The following is a 17,229-nucleotide window of genomic DNA, read 5'->3' on the forward strand; positions in this document are numbered from 1 at the left end:
GCCCCATGAAGCTTTCTCTGACAGACAGCAGACAGGCCCCACGTCCCCTCCCTCCTATGGACTCCCCTAGCAGATAGGCTAAATCATATGTGTATTAATTTAGCACTTAATACGCATTAATTTAGCAATTAATATTTTCTATGTATCTCCATCTCCCAGATAATACCACTAGTTTCTTAAGGACAGGATCTGTTTCAGTAAGATAAGGTTGTAATTAGGTATAAATCCAATAGCAGTGTATGCCCAATCAACGTTTCCTGATTATTGACTTATTGAGGTGCTATCAGACACAAGTTGAAGACTTGAGTTAGTGAGACCTAAAAATGTGTTAATTCCTATAACGGTTAGCAGAACCTAAACTTGTCTAAAGACCCCAGAGTGAGCATCCTCTGAGTTAACCCCACAAATTGGATACTTGTGTAGATCCAAATTAATTAATCAATGCCCTGAAAGAAATTCTGGACTCTGGGAGCATCAGGATTTCCAAAAGCAGCTAATTTTTTTTTAAAGGTATTTAACTTAAGGGCCCTAAGAGAGCAAAATATCCACACAGCTTCTCTAAAAGGAAGGTAATCACATGAATAGCTCTTTACATTTTACTTGCATTGTCAAGTGGCTCTTGAAAGAACCCTGATAAGTAGAATGGGAAGTTACTAAAAGACCAAGGGGCAGAGAAGGTTAGGCTGACTGTTTGACAACTCACTCTCAGGTAGAAGCATCAGCGTATTACATATGTCTTCGTAGACATCTGGCTCCTTGACAAAGAGGTCTCTTCATTTTTGGTTTTCGAATCCATAAGTCCTCGGTCTCCAGAGCTTCTAGTTCCACGGAAGATGGTGAAAGCTTTCCGGCCGCCACTCTATACTCTATCCAAACTTCCGTTCTTTAATTACCAGTTGGAGGCAGGAAGAACTCCCAGTCCCTTGAGCCCTCATTTACTCTGTCCACACAGCCTTTCGTATCAGTTAAATCAAGCCTGGAGGTCTCCAAGGGTACCAACCCATCGCTTTCATTTGCCATGTATCAATATAATTTACATAACTAACCCTGAAGTGCCTACCCACATGCCCTCACGTTATAGCCACTAAGCTAAAACCCACTTAGGTTCTTCCCTGGGCTTTTCATGACTCACTCCCTAGCTCTCTGCCACAGCATTTTAGGGTCTGGAACCGAAATTTCACGGGCTTCAGCATCTAAGTTCTTTCCTTACAGCAAGGACGCGGAACAGAAAACTGCGGGAAACCGGGAGGTGTGCCACTCGGCGGGGTTCCGTTTTCACCCCCACCTGCCTACCTCGTAAGCCAGAGGCAGGCATTTCCCCCAGGACTCTGCGACCTCAAACAAGTCTCGACTCTACAAACGGGATTAATTTTCTTTTTTCCATAAACCAGATATAACGATTCTGGTTTATTTATTTAAGTAAAGGATGGAAGAGGCACCACTCTCCGGACCCAAGGGCCGAGGCACAATTTTTTCCACCTCGGGAACCTCAAGTTAGTTTTTTTTCTCCTACGATACCTTCCCTGGGATGATGCTTTAATCGTGTAACCATGTAAGCCAGTTGCAGCTTGGACAGCTAAGGAAAAAAAACCCATTCCCTACTCCTGAGCCAACCTAGGGCGCCCTCACCACGCCGCACCCCGAATCCCAGCCCACGCTCAAGACCCCGCGAGCTTTCGGTTCAACATGGCTGCGGGAAGCGACAGGAGAGGCCGGCCCGCGGGATGGAGGCGGGGTTTGGTCTCCCGGCAACGGCCCCGGCGATTGGCCAGCCCATCTGCAGCCGAGGCCAATGGTCAGGCGCCTTGCAAACGCTCGGCGTGGCGACTGCGGCTGCGCGGGAGATTCGAATCGGCGGCGGCTCCTCGCTGGCAGCGCAGGTGGGGCTGCTGCTGGCTCGCGTCCTCTAGCCATGGATAACCCGGAAAATGTTTTTCAGTAAGTGTGGGTCTGTGGGAGGGGACGGGCGGGGGCGTGATCCCCAGCTGCCGGGGGGGCTGGGGTACCTGGGTTCGGGCCTGGTGGTCTGCAGGTCCCCAGCCCGGCCCGCCCCAGACCTGCCTCCCTTTGCCCTTCCCAACCCCTTTCCTTGGCTCCGGAGTTTGTCCCCTCCCACCGTCACCCCACCCACCCCCACCCCATCCCAGCTGGGCTGTGGGCCACTAGGGAGCCGTGGAAAGGACCGCGCACCGTGTAGCCGGGACTCTCCGCTGAGACCCCGGCCCTGAGGCCGAGCTGCGGCCGGAGTGGCAGTTTGGGGGGATTTGGACGGTTCCTGAGGCCCTCAGCGCTCCTTGATTCTTTGTAAGGAATCCGCTCTGGGCAGATCGCCGCTGTGGAAGTAAAAGGTCTAACCCAACAAAAAACTACAACTTATATGTAGGTTTCATGAGAAACTTTCAAAGCCACTCATTTTAAAATTCTGCGAAAGAAAGAGAACTTAAAATTGCTTTAACCCATAATCCCACAGTCAATTTTTAAAAGTCTTTGAATAATATACACTTTAAGGGGAAAAATGTTCCCTTATGTTTATCGTCATTTATGTCAACCCGCTAACAATTTTTAAAATTCCCACGCCTTTGCTTTTTATTTGTATGACTTAGGCGATTTATCCAGACTGTTTCAAAAACATTTAAAACACTTAAACCATATGCGACAGGAAGTAAAACTGGTTAGTTTTATCAGCACCGAGGTAATCTTAACTCTCTGGGGATCCGAAGACTCAGATGGTTAAGTGCTGTCAAAACAAAAATTTGTTTGCCTTAAGACTTTTTCTTTAGCCCAGCCTGCAAAGGATTTCGATATTAGAGGCTCGTTTTCCCCCACTTTAAAAAAGAAATCAGGTATTTCCGACCTTATTTTGACTTTTTAACTTTTAAAAATAAGTACTACATTTACATGGTTAAAAAAAGATTTAGAAAACTGTTCACTGCGCTCTATACTTGACTGCTCTCCCACTCCCTCATATGTAACCATTTTTCTAGTTTATTTTTATATTTATTTTGCAAATATAAATATATTATAACATATGAACATATCTATATTCATATATGTACACGTGTGTGCAATTCCTGCCTTTATTGCACATAAAATGTAGCAGAGTGTACACACTGCTTTTTTTGCTTAACACTATCCTTGGAGATTTCACTCTATCAATCCATAGATTCTTTTCTCATTCTTTTTTACAACTACGTGATATTTCATGTACCACAATTGATCTAAAAAGTCCCCCATTGATGGATACTTGGGTTATGGACAATATTTTGCTATTACAAATAGTGCCACAGTGAAAAATCTTGTACATGTGACATTTTGCATATATCTGTCCTCTAGATTCGCAGAAGTGGATTTGCTAGATCAAAAGTAAATCCATCTGGAATTTTGGTAGGTCTTATTACCAATTGCCCTGGCAGGGACTGTGTACATACACTCCCACCTGCAAGCAAGTTGTAGGAGTGCCTGTTTCCTTTGCTTCCCCTCTACACTTGTCACATTGTTGCAATCTGGTGGGTGAGAAGTTGTATCTCAGTGAGGTGAATTTCTCTTATGAGAGAGGTTGAGTATTTTTCTGTGGAATACATTTTGTTCATTTCTTAAATTGGGTTGGGTTTGGTTTTTTCCCCCCAACTTCTAGAAGCTCTGTTTGGTTATCCCAGTTTATCATTTCTCTTTTGACTCTGCTGCGTGTTTTGTTTTGTTTATTTGACATATAGAAGCTTTTAATTTATCTGTAGTTGACTTCATCTAGCTTTTCTTTTGTGGCTTCTGGATTTTGAGTCATAAGAAACATTGATTTCATCTGTATCTTGAGGTACAAGAGCTAGAAGAAAGTATTACTTTCAAACCTTTTTTCCCTACCCCTGAAAAAAGTCATGTAACAAAAGTCATGTAGCGCCTCTGATAGAAACCTAGGAGTGTTCCTTAGCTTGACTGTCTCTTACCCAGTGTGCAATCCCATCAGCAAGTCTCATTGTTTCTTTCTCCAGAACACCCAAATTCCACACTTACTGTTCCCACCATGGTCCACCCTGTCACTGGGGCTCTGCAGTAGCTTCCTAACTGGTTTCCAGCTTCTATTCTCATCCCCCACCCGCTTCTTCACTTGGAGAGACAGAATGCACATTTTAAAATGCAAATGAGATCTTGTCATCCCCACCCTTCTCCTAGCTCAGCGTACTTACACAGCTGCTTGGATCCCTGGCACCCATCAAATGTCACCCCCTCAGAGAGGCAGGCTTTCTTTCCCTGACCACTCTACCTAAAAATAGTAAGTCCTGTCACATTCTTACCCCTTCTCCCATCTTCTGAGTTTCTTTTCCTATGTGCTTAATGTCACCTGACAATATTTTACAGTTTTCTTTTTGTTTGTTTGTTTACCGCACTAGCACCTAGGGGCCCCTGGAGAACTTTGCTTTGCCTGGTGGTTTTTTTTTTAAGCTGCGGTTGGGTACACGGAGGTCGGGCCAAGCAGAGTTCTCAGGGAGCTATAGCCACTGACTTCTGAGCATTGCCATGTGTGTTCTTCCTCAGGGACGTTGTGTTCCACTGAGGCCCAGAAAGCAGACTGTATCTGGAAGCCCTGATTGGTGGGACCCTGGGCTGTCACGCACCCTTCACAGACCCTCTTCAAGTCTTCCAGCCAAGCTCCAGAGCAGCAAGGGGAGGGGTCTGAGTCAGTGCCATGCCTGGGGCCCAACATTAGGAGGAGGAGCAACAAACCTCTGGGTGCTGCCCCTCATGGTGGTGGTAGTGACATCGGGAGTCAGTGAGAGGAGAAGGAGGCTCTTGGGGATAGACCTGGGGACCTTCTTTTAGCTGCTTCTTTATAGGGCTACCTCAGGGGCCTTGCGTCTTACTTTCTTCTGAAGAAACACTGACTGCTTCTGAGTTTTCTGACTTCTGAGGGAATGCTGTTTTCGTTTTTATTATAGCATTTGAATTGATATTTAAGATTTCTATTTTAAGGTGTATAAATGATAAATATAAAATATATCTTTTGCTTTTAGGAAGTATTCCTAATAATCCCATGTACATATTTTTCTCTGCTCTAGAATGTTTGAAGCCCATATGCAGAGCTACAAGGGTGATGACCCACTTGGTGAATGGGAAAGGTTAGCATTTTGTTTATTTATTTTTTCTGTAAACAAACTATATATGCTGCCCTGAAAAATTAGTATTATCCGTATTTTTTCTAGTTACATGCGATGGGTAGAAGAGAATTTTCCTGAGAATAAAGAATATTTGACAACTTTATTAGAGCATCTAATGAAGGAATTTTTAGATAAGAAGAGATACCACAATGACCCAAGGTTCATCAATTATTGTTTAAAATTTGTAAGTATACTTTCAGATGTATAATCACATCTCTAGTCATGTTGTCCTTTTGCTTTTTACCCCAGATTTGAAGATCATTTTAGACTGTCTTTTATTCTGATACCTTACGTTTCATAAATTTTTTTTAAGTTGTATGGCCAGAGACACGTATTTTACAACCTTTTGGCTTCTGTACTGTGGAATCAGTGATTTAATTTTAAAATCCTCCTTCTCTGTGTATCAAGTCTGAAATGTGACAACACGAGGTAGAAACCATTAGATTAAAAGAAGGTTCATTGGGTGAGACGCATGCTTGGGGAAGGGGAGATAAGCAGGCACTCCCAGTGGGTTCCTGGGAGTAAATTAAATTCATTGCGAATAATTAAGAAAATATGAACTCTCAGAAATGAAATTTAGTACGAAAAGGAGAAGGCCGCCTCACGTTAGGCTGGGTCTCTTCAATCTTGAAATAAAGGCTTGGGGGCATGATTTCTAGTAATAAAATCATGAATGGAATAGATAAAGTAAACAGGGATTTTGTTCACTAAGTTTCAAAATATGAGGATTAGAGAAAGCCTGTGGAGCTTGAACAAGTATAACTTTATATACTGCATTACAGAACCTGCTGTCTTGGGAAATAATGTGGGTTATCTGGGGACATTGAATGTCAAGGAAAGGAACGAGCTTAACTTTGAGGCTTGCCATCAGAGGACCACACAGGCCTTCCCCTGCACAGTACATCCTGAAGCCTCCAGGAAGACGAACGCTGAGGGCTGGCTGGACTCGGCCACACTGAGACTGGCAGTGCCTTCGTTCTCATGTCTGTCTGCTTTGGATTTCTGCAGGCTGAGCGCAACAGTGACCTTCATCAGTTTTTTGAGTTTCTGTACAACCATGGGATTGGGACCCTGTCAGCTCCTCTGTACGTAGCCTGGGCTGGGCATCTGGAAGGCCAGGGGGAGCGGCAGCACGCCAGTGCCATTTTTCGGAGAGGAATTCAGAACCAGGCCGAACCTAGAGAGCTGCTGCAGCAACAGTACAGGTAGTTTGAAAATAAAACTCCACGCAGTGTCTCCTACCTTGAAATGCAACGTTTACTCTTAAAAGATTTTTATTGTTATCTGTTTGTACAGGGAAATCCTTCTCATTGGGGAAAATGTGGATATATAGAATAGTAGAAAAGCTGCCCAGAAATATTACTGTTAACATTTTTGTGCACTTCCTTCCAATATCTTTTCCAGTGCCTATGTGTGTGCCTTAGTGTCTGTGTATTTTTATAGTAGACCGTACTGTATGTCTGGTTGTATGTACTGAGCTTTATACTGCTCTTAAGAAATTATGCACTTTTATACTACTTGTAAAGTGGTTGTGAAGTCTGTCGCAGAGCTATGTCATAATTTAATTGTTCTCCAATGGAACATTAAAGTTGTTTCCAACATTTTGATTTTTATAAATAACAACATAATGAATATTTTAATGAATAACATTGTTTTTCACAATTTTTAACTTTTTCAGTGATTAATACACCTCATTTAGGGTGTTATTTATATATACCCTAATACAGAAAACTAAAGAAGCAGAAGAAACCCGTCAATTTTAGTTCTCATTTTTTTCTCCCCTTGTAACAGGATTGCAGGCGTGTTTTACATACATAGGCAGCCCTGTGTCAAGGTCTTTTTTCTTCATCATAAAAGTATTTCCTAATGTATTTCCTATTATTATCTAGTTCCTTCTGATAGAGTCTCAGAATTGAAACTATGGAGTCAAAGGGTGTATGAAAAGTGTTCAGGCTTGTGGTACATGTAACCAAATTCCCTTCTCAAAAGGTGGTACAGGTTTCTGCTGTCTCTGTCTAGCAGCATAGAGACAGCTTGTCTCACTGCACCCCTTGCCAGCTCTTAATACACTCATTGTTTTCAACTTTGCTCCAGTGCACATGCTCTTTTTAAACTTTATTATGAGAATTTTCAAGTATGCGTTAAAGAAAGGAAAGTTAATATAATGAACCTGCATTTACTTATCACTTGCTTTTAATAATTATTAATATTTGATCACGCAGTGCTGAAGGATTTTTTTTAAATTAAGTAATTAATTAATTTATATACTTTTGGCTACGTTGGGTCTTTGTTGCTGCACGCAGGCTTTCTCTAGTTGCAGCGAGCAAGGACTACTCATTGTTGCGGTGCATAGGCTTCTCATTGCGGTGGCTTCTCCTGTTGCGGAACACGGGCTCTAGGCACGCAGGCTCTAGAGTGCAGGCTCAGTAGTTGTGGTGCATGGGCTTCGTTGCTCCGCGGCATGTGGAATCTTCCCGGACCAGGGCTCGAACCTGCATCACCTGCTAACCACTGCGCCACCAGGGAAGTCCCTGTGCTGAAGGATTTAAAGCAGATCCAAAACAGCAAAATATTTTACCCTAAACACTTCCATAAACATCTCAAAAAGGTGATTTCTTACAGAACCTTACATCATTTTCACACCTAACAAAATGAATAGTAATTCTTTAATATCATCTAATTTTCAGCTATTCTTCATTATGTAAAATGTTTTTGTTTTTTGCCTTTTTTTTAAACCGTTGGTTTGTTTGAATTGAGTCAAACAACATTGGCATTTGTCTGCATTTGGTTGTACATCTCTCAGTCTCTTCATACTGTGCACCCCTCCTCATCACCCAAAAATGTCGGGCTTGGAGGTTGCATATTACTTGATAGGTTGATTAACATGCAAAGATGCATGAAATCACATGTTTAAGAAGTCCTCACGGCATGAACAGTAATATATCTGCTTTTTAAAATAGTTTTGTACTTTAACATCTTTCTTCAAACCATTATACTTTCCATATGTTCCAGATGTAGAGAATGCCTAAAATAGAGTTCAAACACCCCATGTTGTAACATGTACATACTTGATACCCTCAGAAGGAGGGTATTTTTGTTATATGAATTTAAGAACTACTAACATAAACGAGGCAAAAGGAGGAATTTTTCTAATATAGGTGTATTGGGTATGAAGGCAATCCCAGAATTTTTTTGTTTTTTTAAATTTTGAAGCAACTCTAAAATTCAACTTTACATTCTCTCTTTTTTTTTTAATTGATTTGATTTGATTTGATTTATTTATTTTTGTCTGTGTTGGGTCTTCGTTTCTGTGCGAGGGCTTTCTCTAGCTGCGGCAAGCGGGGGCCGCTCTTCATCGCGGTGCGCGGGCCTTACACTATCGCAGCCTCTCTTGTTGCGGAGAACAGGCTCCAGACGCGCAGGCTCAGTAATTGTGGCTCACGGGCCCAGTTGCTCTGTGGCATGTGGGATCTTCCCAGACCAGGGCTCGAACCTGTGTCCCCTGCATTAGCAGGCAGACTCTCAACCACTGCGCCACCAGGGAAGCCCTACATTCTCTCTTAACCTCAGTCTTTACTAGCTTATAGTAAGCTGTCTATCATGTTTAGTTTTCACTTTTTTTTAAAAAATAATTAATTATTTATTTTTGGCTGCTTTGGGTCTTCATTGCTGCGCGCAGGCTTTCTCTAGTTGCGGTGAGCAGGGGCTACTCTTCGTTGCGGTGGCTTCTCTTGTTGTGGAGCACAGGCTCTAGGCGCACGAGCTTCAGTAGTTGTGGCACGTGGGCTCAGTAGTTGTGGCACATGGGCTTAGTTGCTCACGGCACATGGGATCTTCCCGGACCAGGGCTCGAACCCGTGTCCCCTGCATTGGTAGGCAGATTCTTACCCACTGTGCCACCAGGGAAGTCCCTAGTTTTTACTTTAATATAATATATATTGAACTGTAAATTATAATCTATATTGATGCCTTTATTGCTGTCTTTTAGGTTGTTTCAGACACGCCTCAATGAAACCCATTTGCCAACTCAAGGTAAATAATGCTTTCTAAAATGTCCAAGATGTTGGTAATTTAGTCTGATTTTCACTACCTTTTTTTTGTTTTCCTTAAAAAACAAATCCATCCACTGTTTATTGATTATATGGTCTTAGATAACAGGGATGGTGCTCTGATAATAATAATGCCTGATAAATAGCAGAGCAGGGGCTCTGTCATAGCACTTTAAAAGAAACCCCCCTCCAACACACACACACACACACACACACAAACTTGGTGATTTCATTGTATTTTTAGGATTTTTAAAAAATAAAAATAAAAATTGCCCCACATAGAGGACAATACCTACTCTGAAGTGAATCTGTTCTGAATTGAATCAAATGTGTTTAATGTAACTTTTAAAGAAAGGTAGTATTTTTTTTTCTTTTTAGAAATACTAGATTACATTCTAGCATTAAGCACTGACTATCCTGTTGTTTAAAATAACTAGAGTTTACATGTCTTTCAGGGACTTTCTTGGGCATTTTGAATTGATTAGAAAGCTATCTCTACCATATTTCTCTTATTTATAAAGTATTTTAGTTGCACTTTCTGAGACAGTGTAAATGAGTTTATTTTTTAATGCTACTTATTGAAGGATCAAGGGAATGTATTTGTAATAATTTTATTTAATATGGTTTTACCCTTATTTCTTTTTATTTCATCTTTTTCCCGTCATAGCAAGAACCTCAGAACCTCTGCATAATGCTCAGATTGTAAACCAACTGGTAACATCAAAATCCAATCCAGGAAATAACTCAGGCTGCATTTCTAAGAATCAGGTAATAATAATGATTGTAGTTCGTGTGGGAACTGGGAAGGGTATGGAACGGTCATCCAGCTGCCTTCCACAGCTACTTGGGCATCTCATTTCTTTGACCTTGTCTCCCAAGACTCTAACCTCCATGTCAGCCACCTGTGCCTGTGGCACCTTTGCAGGCCTGTCGTCATCCACCACTGCTCACCTCAAATATTAAATTTAAAATAACTCACTGATCATAACCTCCTGCATTGTCTGGCCTAGGGACCCCTGCTCCATGACCTCCTGTCTTCGCCTCCTCCCAGCAGCCTCTCTCCTCCTTTGTTCTGCGGGGCTCCCTTGCACAGGGCCAGGATTCCCTACCGTGGGTCACACCCACGTGGAGGCACCTGAGCCCACCTAAAACACTCCTGGCTTCGAACCGTAACCTCAGCCAGGGCTTTACTACTCCCCGGCAGTTATGCTTCCAATTTCTCGGTTCACTCTTTATGTTTTACATATCACTTATGTTTCCCATTTTACTCTCTAATGCCAAATTATAATGATTTTACACTTCTTTTTACTCTCCTCAAACTTGAGACCTGACTACCTCTAACCTCTTCCTCAGGAACTGGCAAAAATACTATTTCAGGGAAACAGCAGAAGCCGTCAGATGATGTCTGTCCATTTCTGCCACCAACCAATAAATAACTTCACCTTTCCCTGCCATTGCAGTGGGGCAAGGTGGCTCTTCTGCCCTGATGGCTTATTAGCCTGTGAAAACGCTCTTTCCTTGCTTCCCAGCATCTTTCCTCTTCACAGTACTGTTGCTCTTTCAAAGTTTGCTAAGGACCTCCTCTAAGCTAAATCCCATGGAAATGCCTCTGTTCGTAGTACACATGTGCAGGTTTTATTAATGTAGCACATTCCTGATGTAGAATATGAATTTCCAACTTTGACAGATACTCAGATGATCCCAATTTACATCCTACTCATGTTTGCCAGTCTCATTGCTTCCTGTTGTCCCGACTGTAATTTTCTAGGCAGCAGAGTTGGGTCTTGTTCATGGTCACTTCCCAGGACCTAGCTCAGGACATGACACGTATGAGATGTTCAGTAAATACTTGTCTAGTGAATGAATGCTAGCATTGGAGACTCCTCAACATAGAATAGTACCAGAAGAAAATTTTAATGATTTTTTTTTTAAATGTAGCTATTTGGAATGTTAAACTCATTACACGTAGGTGCTGTGGCTCAGCTCCTGGACTATGTATCAAAGGGAAGTAAGTGCCCTTCTCGACTACCAAGCAGATATTTTAAAATCGCTTTCTTATCGGACTCTAGTTGCAAAAGTTATCATAAAAGTAATAATGCAAACCTAGGCTTCAGATATTAATTGTAACTTGAAAGGACATATACAAATCTACTCGATGATTCAGAGACCCCCTCAAGTGTTTTCATATTGTTTTGTGAAGTAATTTGGATGATAGATTCTTTCCAGATAAGTGAGTGCTTGTGTTTCTGTTCTGTCTTTCTAGGGTTCAGAACTTTCTGGAGTAACGTCTTCAGCTTGTGATAAAGAGTCGAATATGCAAGTACAATCAGTCCATTCATCTATTACTTAGTTTCCTTCAAGAGCTGCTTCAGTACACTGTTGTAAATAATGTATTCTCCCCATTTTAGGGAACAAAGGGTGATCATGATTTCTAAATCAGGATATTCTGCACACCCACCTGTGGCAGCCAAAGCTGATGTTCAGCAGGTTGTCATGTATTGCAAGGAGAAGCTTATTCGTGGAGAGTCAGAGTTTTCCTTTGAAGAGCTGAGAGCCCAGAAATACAATCAACGGAGAAAGCATGAACAATGGGGTACTTGCAGTCTTACAGTCTGAGCTATCCTAGGTCACTTAACATAATCCTCATCTCTGAGTAATTACATTTTTAGCAGATAATTGACTATACTGAAAGAATCTGCAAGAAAAATGTCTCTAGCTCATCCTGTCAGGAGCCTAAAAATCTTTGTTTAATACTAGTGTAGCAACCACGTTTGTCCAAAGGCTAAATTGGTGTCTTGACAGCAAAACTCAGGGTTGAAACAGCACTAAAGGAGATAGCTATCCACACCAGTGTTGCCTTAGCTTTTAGTGAAGTAGATATTTTTAACCTTTCAAATAATATCTGTATGGATTTGAACTTCTTTATCTAGCAATTCTAAACTTCTGAGTCTGTTATTTGTACTGTGAAAGGATTAGGTTAGGAACTGGAGTTGAGATTTTTCAAGATCTACAACTACTGTAAATAAGGCATTCAGGAGTCCTCTGATGAAAGTGCCATGTTATTCATGGCTGTGCTGTACAGTGGATCAAGCTTTGTTCCCCAGGGAAAACTGAATGTTAACACCAGTGTTGGCACTTGCCTTTGCTGTAACAATGTGGACCTCAGAGGAAAATGAACCTCTGTCCTACTCAGGGCTTTTACACCATCTAAGTATTTGTGCTGTGCCCACTCTGTAGGCCACTTTTTGTTCATTCATTATTTCTCTTTTGGTTGACAACTGAGAGGACAGTCAATTGACACTCGTGGAGGACCCTTTTGTGCCTTGCACAGATGCTAAAGTCTGAGCTGGACGGTTTGATTTGTACGTGATGTGGTTATGTTAACCAGTTATTGGAAATGGGACCAAGAGCAGTGTATTTGACACACTGACCTTTCGGTGCACTTTACTCTTATTTCTTCTTAGAAAGCACCTAGAGATTTAAATCTTTTAAAAACTGTTCCATTTTCAAATGATTTGCACAGTCGTGATTGTTCTACAAGCAGTGCTTAGTATCATACCGTGCTATTACCAAATATTTTTGTTGCTCATCATGTAAATTTTTATAACTTACATGCCCTGAACTTAAAAGTAACTGTGCTAGGGGAAGGTAAAAATTATAATTGAAAAGTAATACCTATTTCAGTTCTAATAACCTAATACACATGGAAAAGACTAGTAAAAAATTTGCCATCTTAAAAATAACCTTTTACTGATTTTGCATGGATTCCTCTGATGACCTGAATTTAAATTTCACATACAAACCATATTTTCTCTTTCCTAAAGTTAATGAAGACAGGCATTATATGAAAAGGAAAGAAGCAAATGCTTTTGAAGAACAACTATTAAAACAGAAAATGGATGAGCTTCATAAGAAGTTGCACCAAGTGGTGGAGACATCACATGAGAACCTGCCCTCTTCCCAGGGGAGGTCTGAGGTGTGTGTGCTCCTTGCCGACGCTTCCCATGCCCAGTACAGGGATTTCTGTTTCTATTTGTCCTCTGTGTGCTCTATTTTTAGAGTTAATTCTGATATTAATTTAGTTACTAGCTTTCTGAATTATTTTCTCCCCAACAATGGGGAAAAAGACAATCCAACACACTTCCAGCGACAATAGAGGTCACACTTAAAGAGCCAAGAATCAGAATGACACTGGGCTTCTCAACACCAACCCAGAAAGATGTTCAAAATGTAGAATGAGAAAGGAAGTTACAGAACAGAATGTGTAGTGTGTTTGTGTGTGTGCATGTGTGTATGTGTGTGTGTGTGTAGGCATATACTTATATACTTACATATTAGCGTATATAATCCTTTTTCTGATTTTGGGGGGGTGTGTACAATGACTGTATTATTTAATGAAAATTCAAATATAATGATTTCTTTAGTTTGTGTTGAGCAGCCAGCACACACCTGCGAGAATGGGTCTCAGGACCTGTTTTTTCTACAGACTTACTGTGGCCACATTCCTGTTTTCAACTCCACCTTCACGTCCACCCTGAGATGTGTTCAAATTTCTGAACTTCTCTGGAGATCAGCCTCCTCCAGCTGCTGTTTTAGGTGTTAGGATTCCTTTACTGTCATTTTGGTGAGGTTTTGGGAGGACGTGGATGATAAAGCACGTGTTTAAGCCACTGCCTTTAACCAGAAGCCTCTGTTTATGAACTTATTTCTGTATATGAGTGGTATAAGGATGTATTTGCCAAATGGATCTCCATTTGTCCCTAAATCATTTATTTACCAGCTCAGCCTTTCCCTATTGGTTAAAAATTTCTTATCACATACTAAATTTTTAAGGTATAAGATCCATTTCTAAAATAGCTGTCTCTTTGTTTTGGTCAATAGGTTTCTTCTTGATCATTCCATATTGTGTGTTTACTATAGCATTGTTGTATGTTTTGATATCTGGTGGAGAAAGTCTGATTATTATTTTTTTAATGTATTTCTTCAGAAATGAATATTATGTTTATTTTTAATCTTTACTAATTTGGTAGGTGAGAAAATGGTATAGGTCATTTTTAATTATCTTTTTTGATGACTAGTGAGAATAAACTTTTTATATTTTGTCCATTTGTCTGTGAAATAACTATTCTTGCCCCAGGTATTTGGTGCTTTTCTTAAGAATTTGTGAGAATACTTTTCTATGGTGAGAAATTAACTCTTTGTCTTTTTTTTTAAGATTTATTTATTATTTAGGGCTGCGTTGGGTCTTAGTCGCGGCACGCGGGATCTTTCCTTGCGGCGCATGGGCTTCTCCCTAGTTGTGGTGTGCTGGTTTTTCTCTTCTCTAGTTGTGGCTCGCAAGCTCCAGGGCACGTGGGCTCTGTAGTTCGTGGCACGCGGGCTCTAGTTGAGGTGTGCAAGCTCAGTAGTTGTGGCGCACGGGCTTAGTTGCCCCGCGGGCTTAGTTGCCCCGCAGCATGTGGGATCTTAGTTCCCTGACCAGGGATCGAACCCACATCCCCTGCATTGCAAGGTAGATTCTTTACCACTGGAACACCAGGGAAATCCCACTCTTTGTCTTTTAACTTGGTAACAAAGGAGTGTACATGTACAGTCTAAGTACGTGTGAGTAGAAAAGCAAAGATTTCAAGTTAAGGGCCCGTGTCCTTCCCACTGTGAGCCATGCTTTTGTGGCAGTTAGTGCAGTTTATATTCATGTTTCCTACTCATTAAAGAGAAAATGGTTACTAAGGGTATTTTAATAGAAGGAACACCATTATGAGCATTTGGTAACATTGACTGTTAGTCTTTTCCCAAAATTAAGTAAAGAGAAATGTGCCAGTTCTTAAATACTAATGAATGGTCAGGGCTGGTATTTTATTTTATTTTATTTTTTTAATTTTTTAAAAAAATTTGTTTATTTTATTTATTTATTTTTGGCTGCACTGGGTCTTCGGTGCTGCTCCCGTGCTTTCTCTAGTTGTGGCGAGCGGGGGCTACTCTTTGCTGCAGTGCATGGACTTCGTGGGCTTCTCATTGCAGTGGCTTCTCTTGTTGCAGAGCACAGGCTCTAGGCGCGCAGGCTTCAGTAGTTGTGGCTTGTGAGCTCTAGAGCACAGACTCAGTAGTTGTGGCGCACGGGCCTAGTTGCTCCACGGCATGTGGGATCTTCCCGGACCACGGCTCGAACCCGTGTCCCCTTCATTGGCAGGCGGATTCTTAACCGCTGCGCCACCAGGGAAGCCCCGGGGCTGGTATTTTAGTGGTTAGAAGTATGAGCTTCCGGTCGAGTCTGTGGTTAAGAAGCTACAGAAGCATCCACCGCGTAGAGTGGCCTTTGTTGTTGACTGTTCATTTCAGGATACCTGGAGGGGTAAGGAGCTGGCTCAGGAGGAAAGGAATCTACTGAAGAAGACAGATGCCATTCTTTGAAAAGCTGTAATACCTAATTAGTAGCAGTCTGGACCTCATGGCTTTGTTTTTGTTTGTTTGCTTACCATGAAAGGTCAATCCAGCGTGTATGGGGCCACACACAGGCTCCCCGCAGGAACTGAGAGCTCCGAGTCTTCCAGCCGTCCATCAGCAGACCTCAGAGAATGCAGGAGAGAAACCCGGAGAGGCATCTGTTGTTCCTCTTCTGGCAAATGCTGTCACTGCTGCTTTGGTGTCCCCAGCCGTCACCCAGAGTGTAGCTCCCCAGGTTCCTTTGGCAGCCCAGCCAGTGACAGATGCCATGTTTACGGTGGCCAGCAAAGATGCCAGGTAAGCCAAAGGTAGCCCTAGAGATGATAGTGATGTGAATGGTGTCTGACAGCTTCTTTACGTGACCTGCAATATCAAGAGCAATGTGTAAATGATGGATGAGTCTTGTTTTTCAAAATAATTTTTAGATGGGCATGTAGTGGAAAAAACAAGTTACCAAAACATTAGCCCTAAATCTTTCAGCCTCACTTATTGTTTCTTTTTGAGTATTTGTTTTACTTCATACTTCCCTCTTGAATTAAAATTTTTCGATACACTGAAACTTAACAATCTTTTTGAAGCTGAAAAATATACAGCTGTTAAACTGAAATTGCCTTTGCTTACTAGCTTTGACTGAACATATGTAGGGGTTCATTACAATCCAGATAGTTCCTTGACATATATTCTTCTCATATTCCTTCTGTCTTTCCACCAGGAGCAGTTTGGGATTAATATCTGTTACACAATATGCCAAAATATGTCTATACACTGCTGTGGAGGTTTTTTCTCCAATTTTGAGGGATTTTCCTAGATTGCAGAAATTACAATTATTGTCGCATCGCTTGTTTATATTTTCCTCTTCAGTCACTTTGGTGCTCTCTCTTTTTTAAACATAAAAATTTTATTGATCTATTAGAAAAAATAAAAGCTACAATGTAACTCACACCCTCCCCTTGGGCTAAACCCCTTGGCACAGATTATGGTTCTTAAATACTGGTTCTCCTCAATGTCCAAGGTTAACTTTTACCAATGGTTTCTCCTGGAAATAAGATTTTAAATGATCATGCTTTTTCAGCCACATTAGGACAATAATTCAGACCTGTGTCCTGTATCAAACCATGTATGTAAAAAGAGGACTGTTGTGTGGGGCTGTGACTTCATTAGTTCTTCGTAGTTAATTTACGCAACAATAAGATGGTCACAGCAGCAGCAATTACAGGCCCCTGGAGACATGATGCGTGTCCAGCTGAACCTTATAAAGTTAGGAAACTCTTTAACCTAATGAACATTCAGATCAGTCAGAAGCCTTTCAGACTGACCCTGACCTTGGCCTAGGCAAGGGACTGAAAGGACCCCCCCGTCATGCTCTCAGTGGCCTAGACGGCTGACCACGACAGAGAAAGGGTACCTTTCTCTGGTATCTCATATAAATCTCATGTTTTTATGACAGTTTAATGGGGATTTGTAAGATTAAAAGTGCTTTGCACTTTTTACTTTATACCCTCACAGGGTCCATTAAGGGAAGCAGTGTTAAATAGACAGATGAGGTCCACTATCACGACTGTACTTAAAATAAACTGTGATGTAAG

The 17,229-nt window shown here is 41.5% G+C and overlaps 1 protein-coding gene across 3 annotated transcripts in view; it reads left to right on the plus strand.

Annotated features, from left to right (window-relative positions):
* The first annotated feature begins 1,890 nt into the window (after positions 1 to 1,890).
* Positions 1,891 to 17,229, plus strand: part of BUB1 (BUB1 mitotic checkpoint serine/threonine kinase) — a 41,979-nt gene continuing 26,640 nt past the window's right edge. For 2 of the 3 annotated variants that reach the window (XM_061210710.1, XM_061210712.1), the window contains exons 1-10: positions 1,891 to 1,938; positions 5,052 to 5,111; positions 5,196 to 5,334; positions 6,159 to 6,355; positions 9,139 to 9,182; positions 9,867 to 9,967; positions 11,463 to 11,515; positions 11,608 to 11,792; positions 13,024 to 13,175; positions 15,684 to 15,940. In XM_061210710.1, coding sequence (XP_061066693.1) covers positions 1,913 to 1,938; positions 5,052 to 5,111; positions 5,196 to 5,334; positions 6,159 to 6,355; positions 9,139 to 9,182; positions 9,867 to 9,967; positions 11,463 to 11,515; positions 11,608 to 11,792; positions 13,024 to 13,175; positions 15,684 to 15,940 — 1,214 coding nt within the window. In that variant the 5' untranslated portion in view covers positions 1,891 to 1,912. The remainder of the gene's footprint in view (positions 1,939 to 5,051; positions 5,112 to 5,195; positions 5,335 to 6,158; positions 6,356 to 9,138; positions 9,183 to 9,866; positions 9,968 to 11,462; positions 11,516 to 11,607; positions 11,793 to 13,023; positions 13,176 to 15,683; positions 15,941 to 17,229) is intronic. The other variant, XM_061210711.1, reaches the window with a different exon arrangement.

The sequence above is a fragment of the Eubalaena glacialis genome, chromosome 14, assembly GCF_028564815.1.
Source record: "Eubalaena glacialis isolate mEubGla1 chromosome 14, mEubGla1.1.hap2.+ XY, whole genome shotgun sequence".
NCBI classification, from domain to species: domain Eukaryota; kingdom Metazoa; phylum Chordata; class Mammalia; order Artiodactyla; family Balaenidae; genus Eubalaena; species Eubalaena glacialis.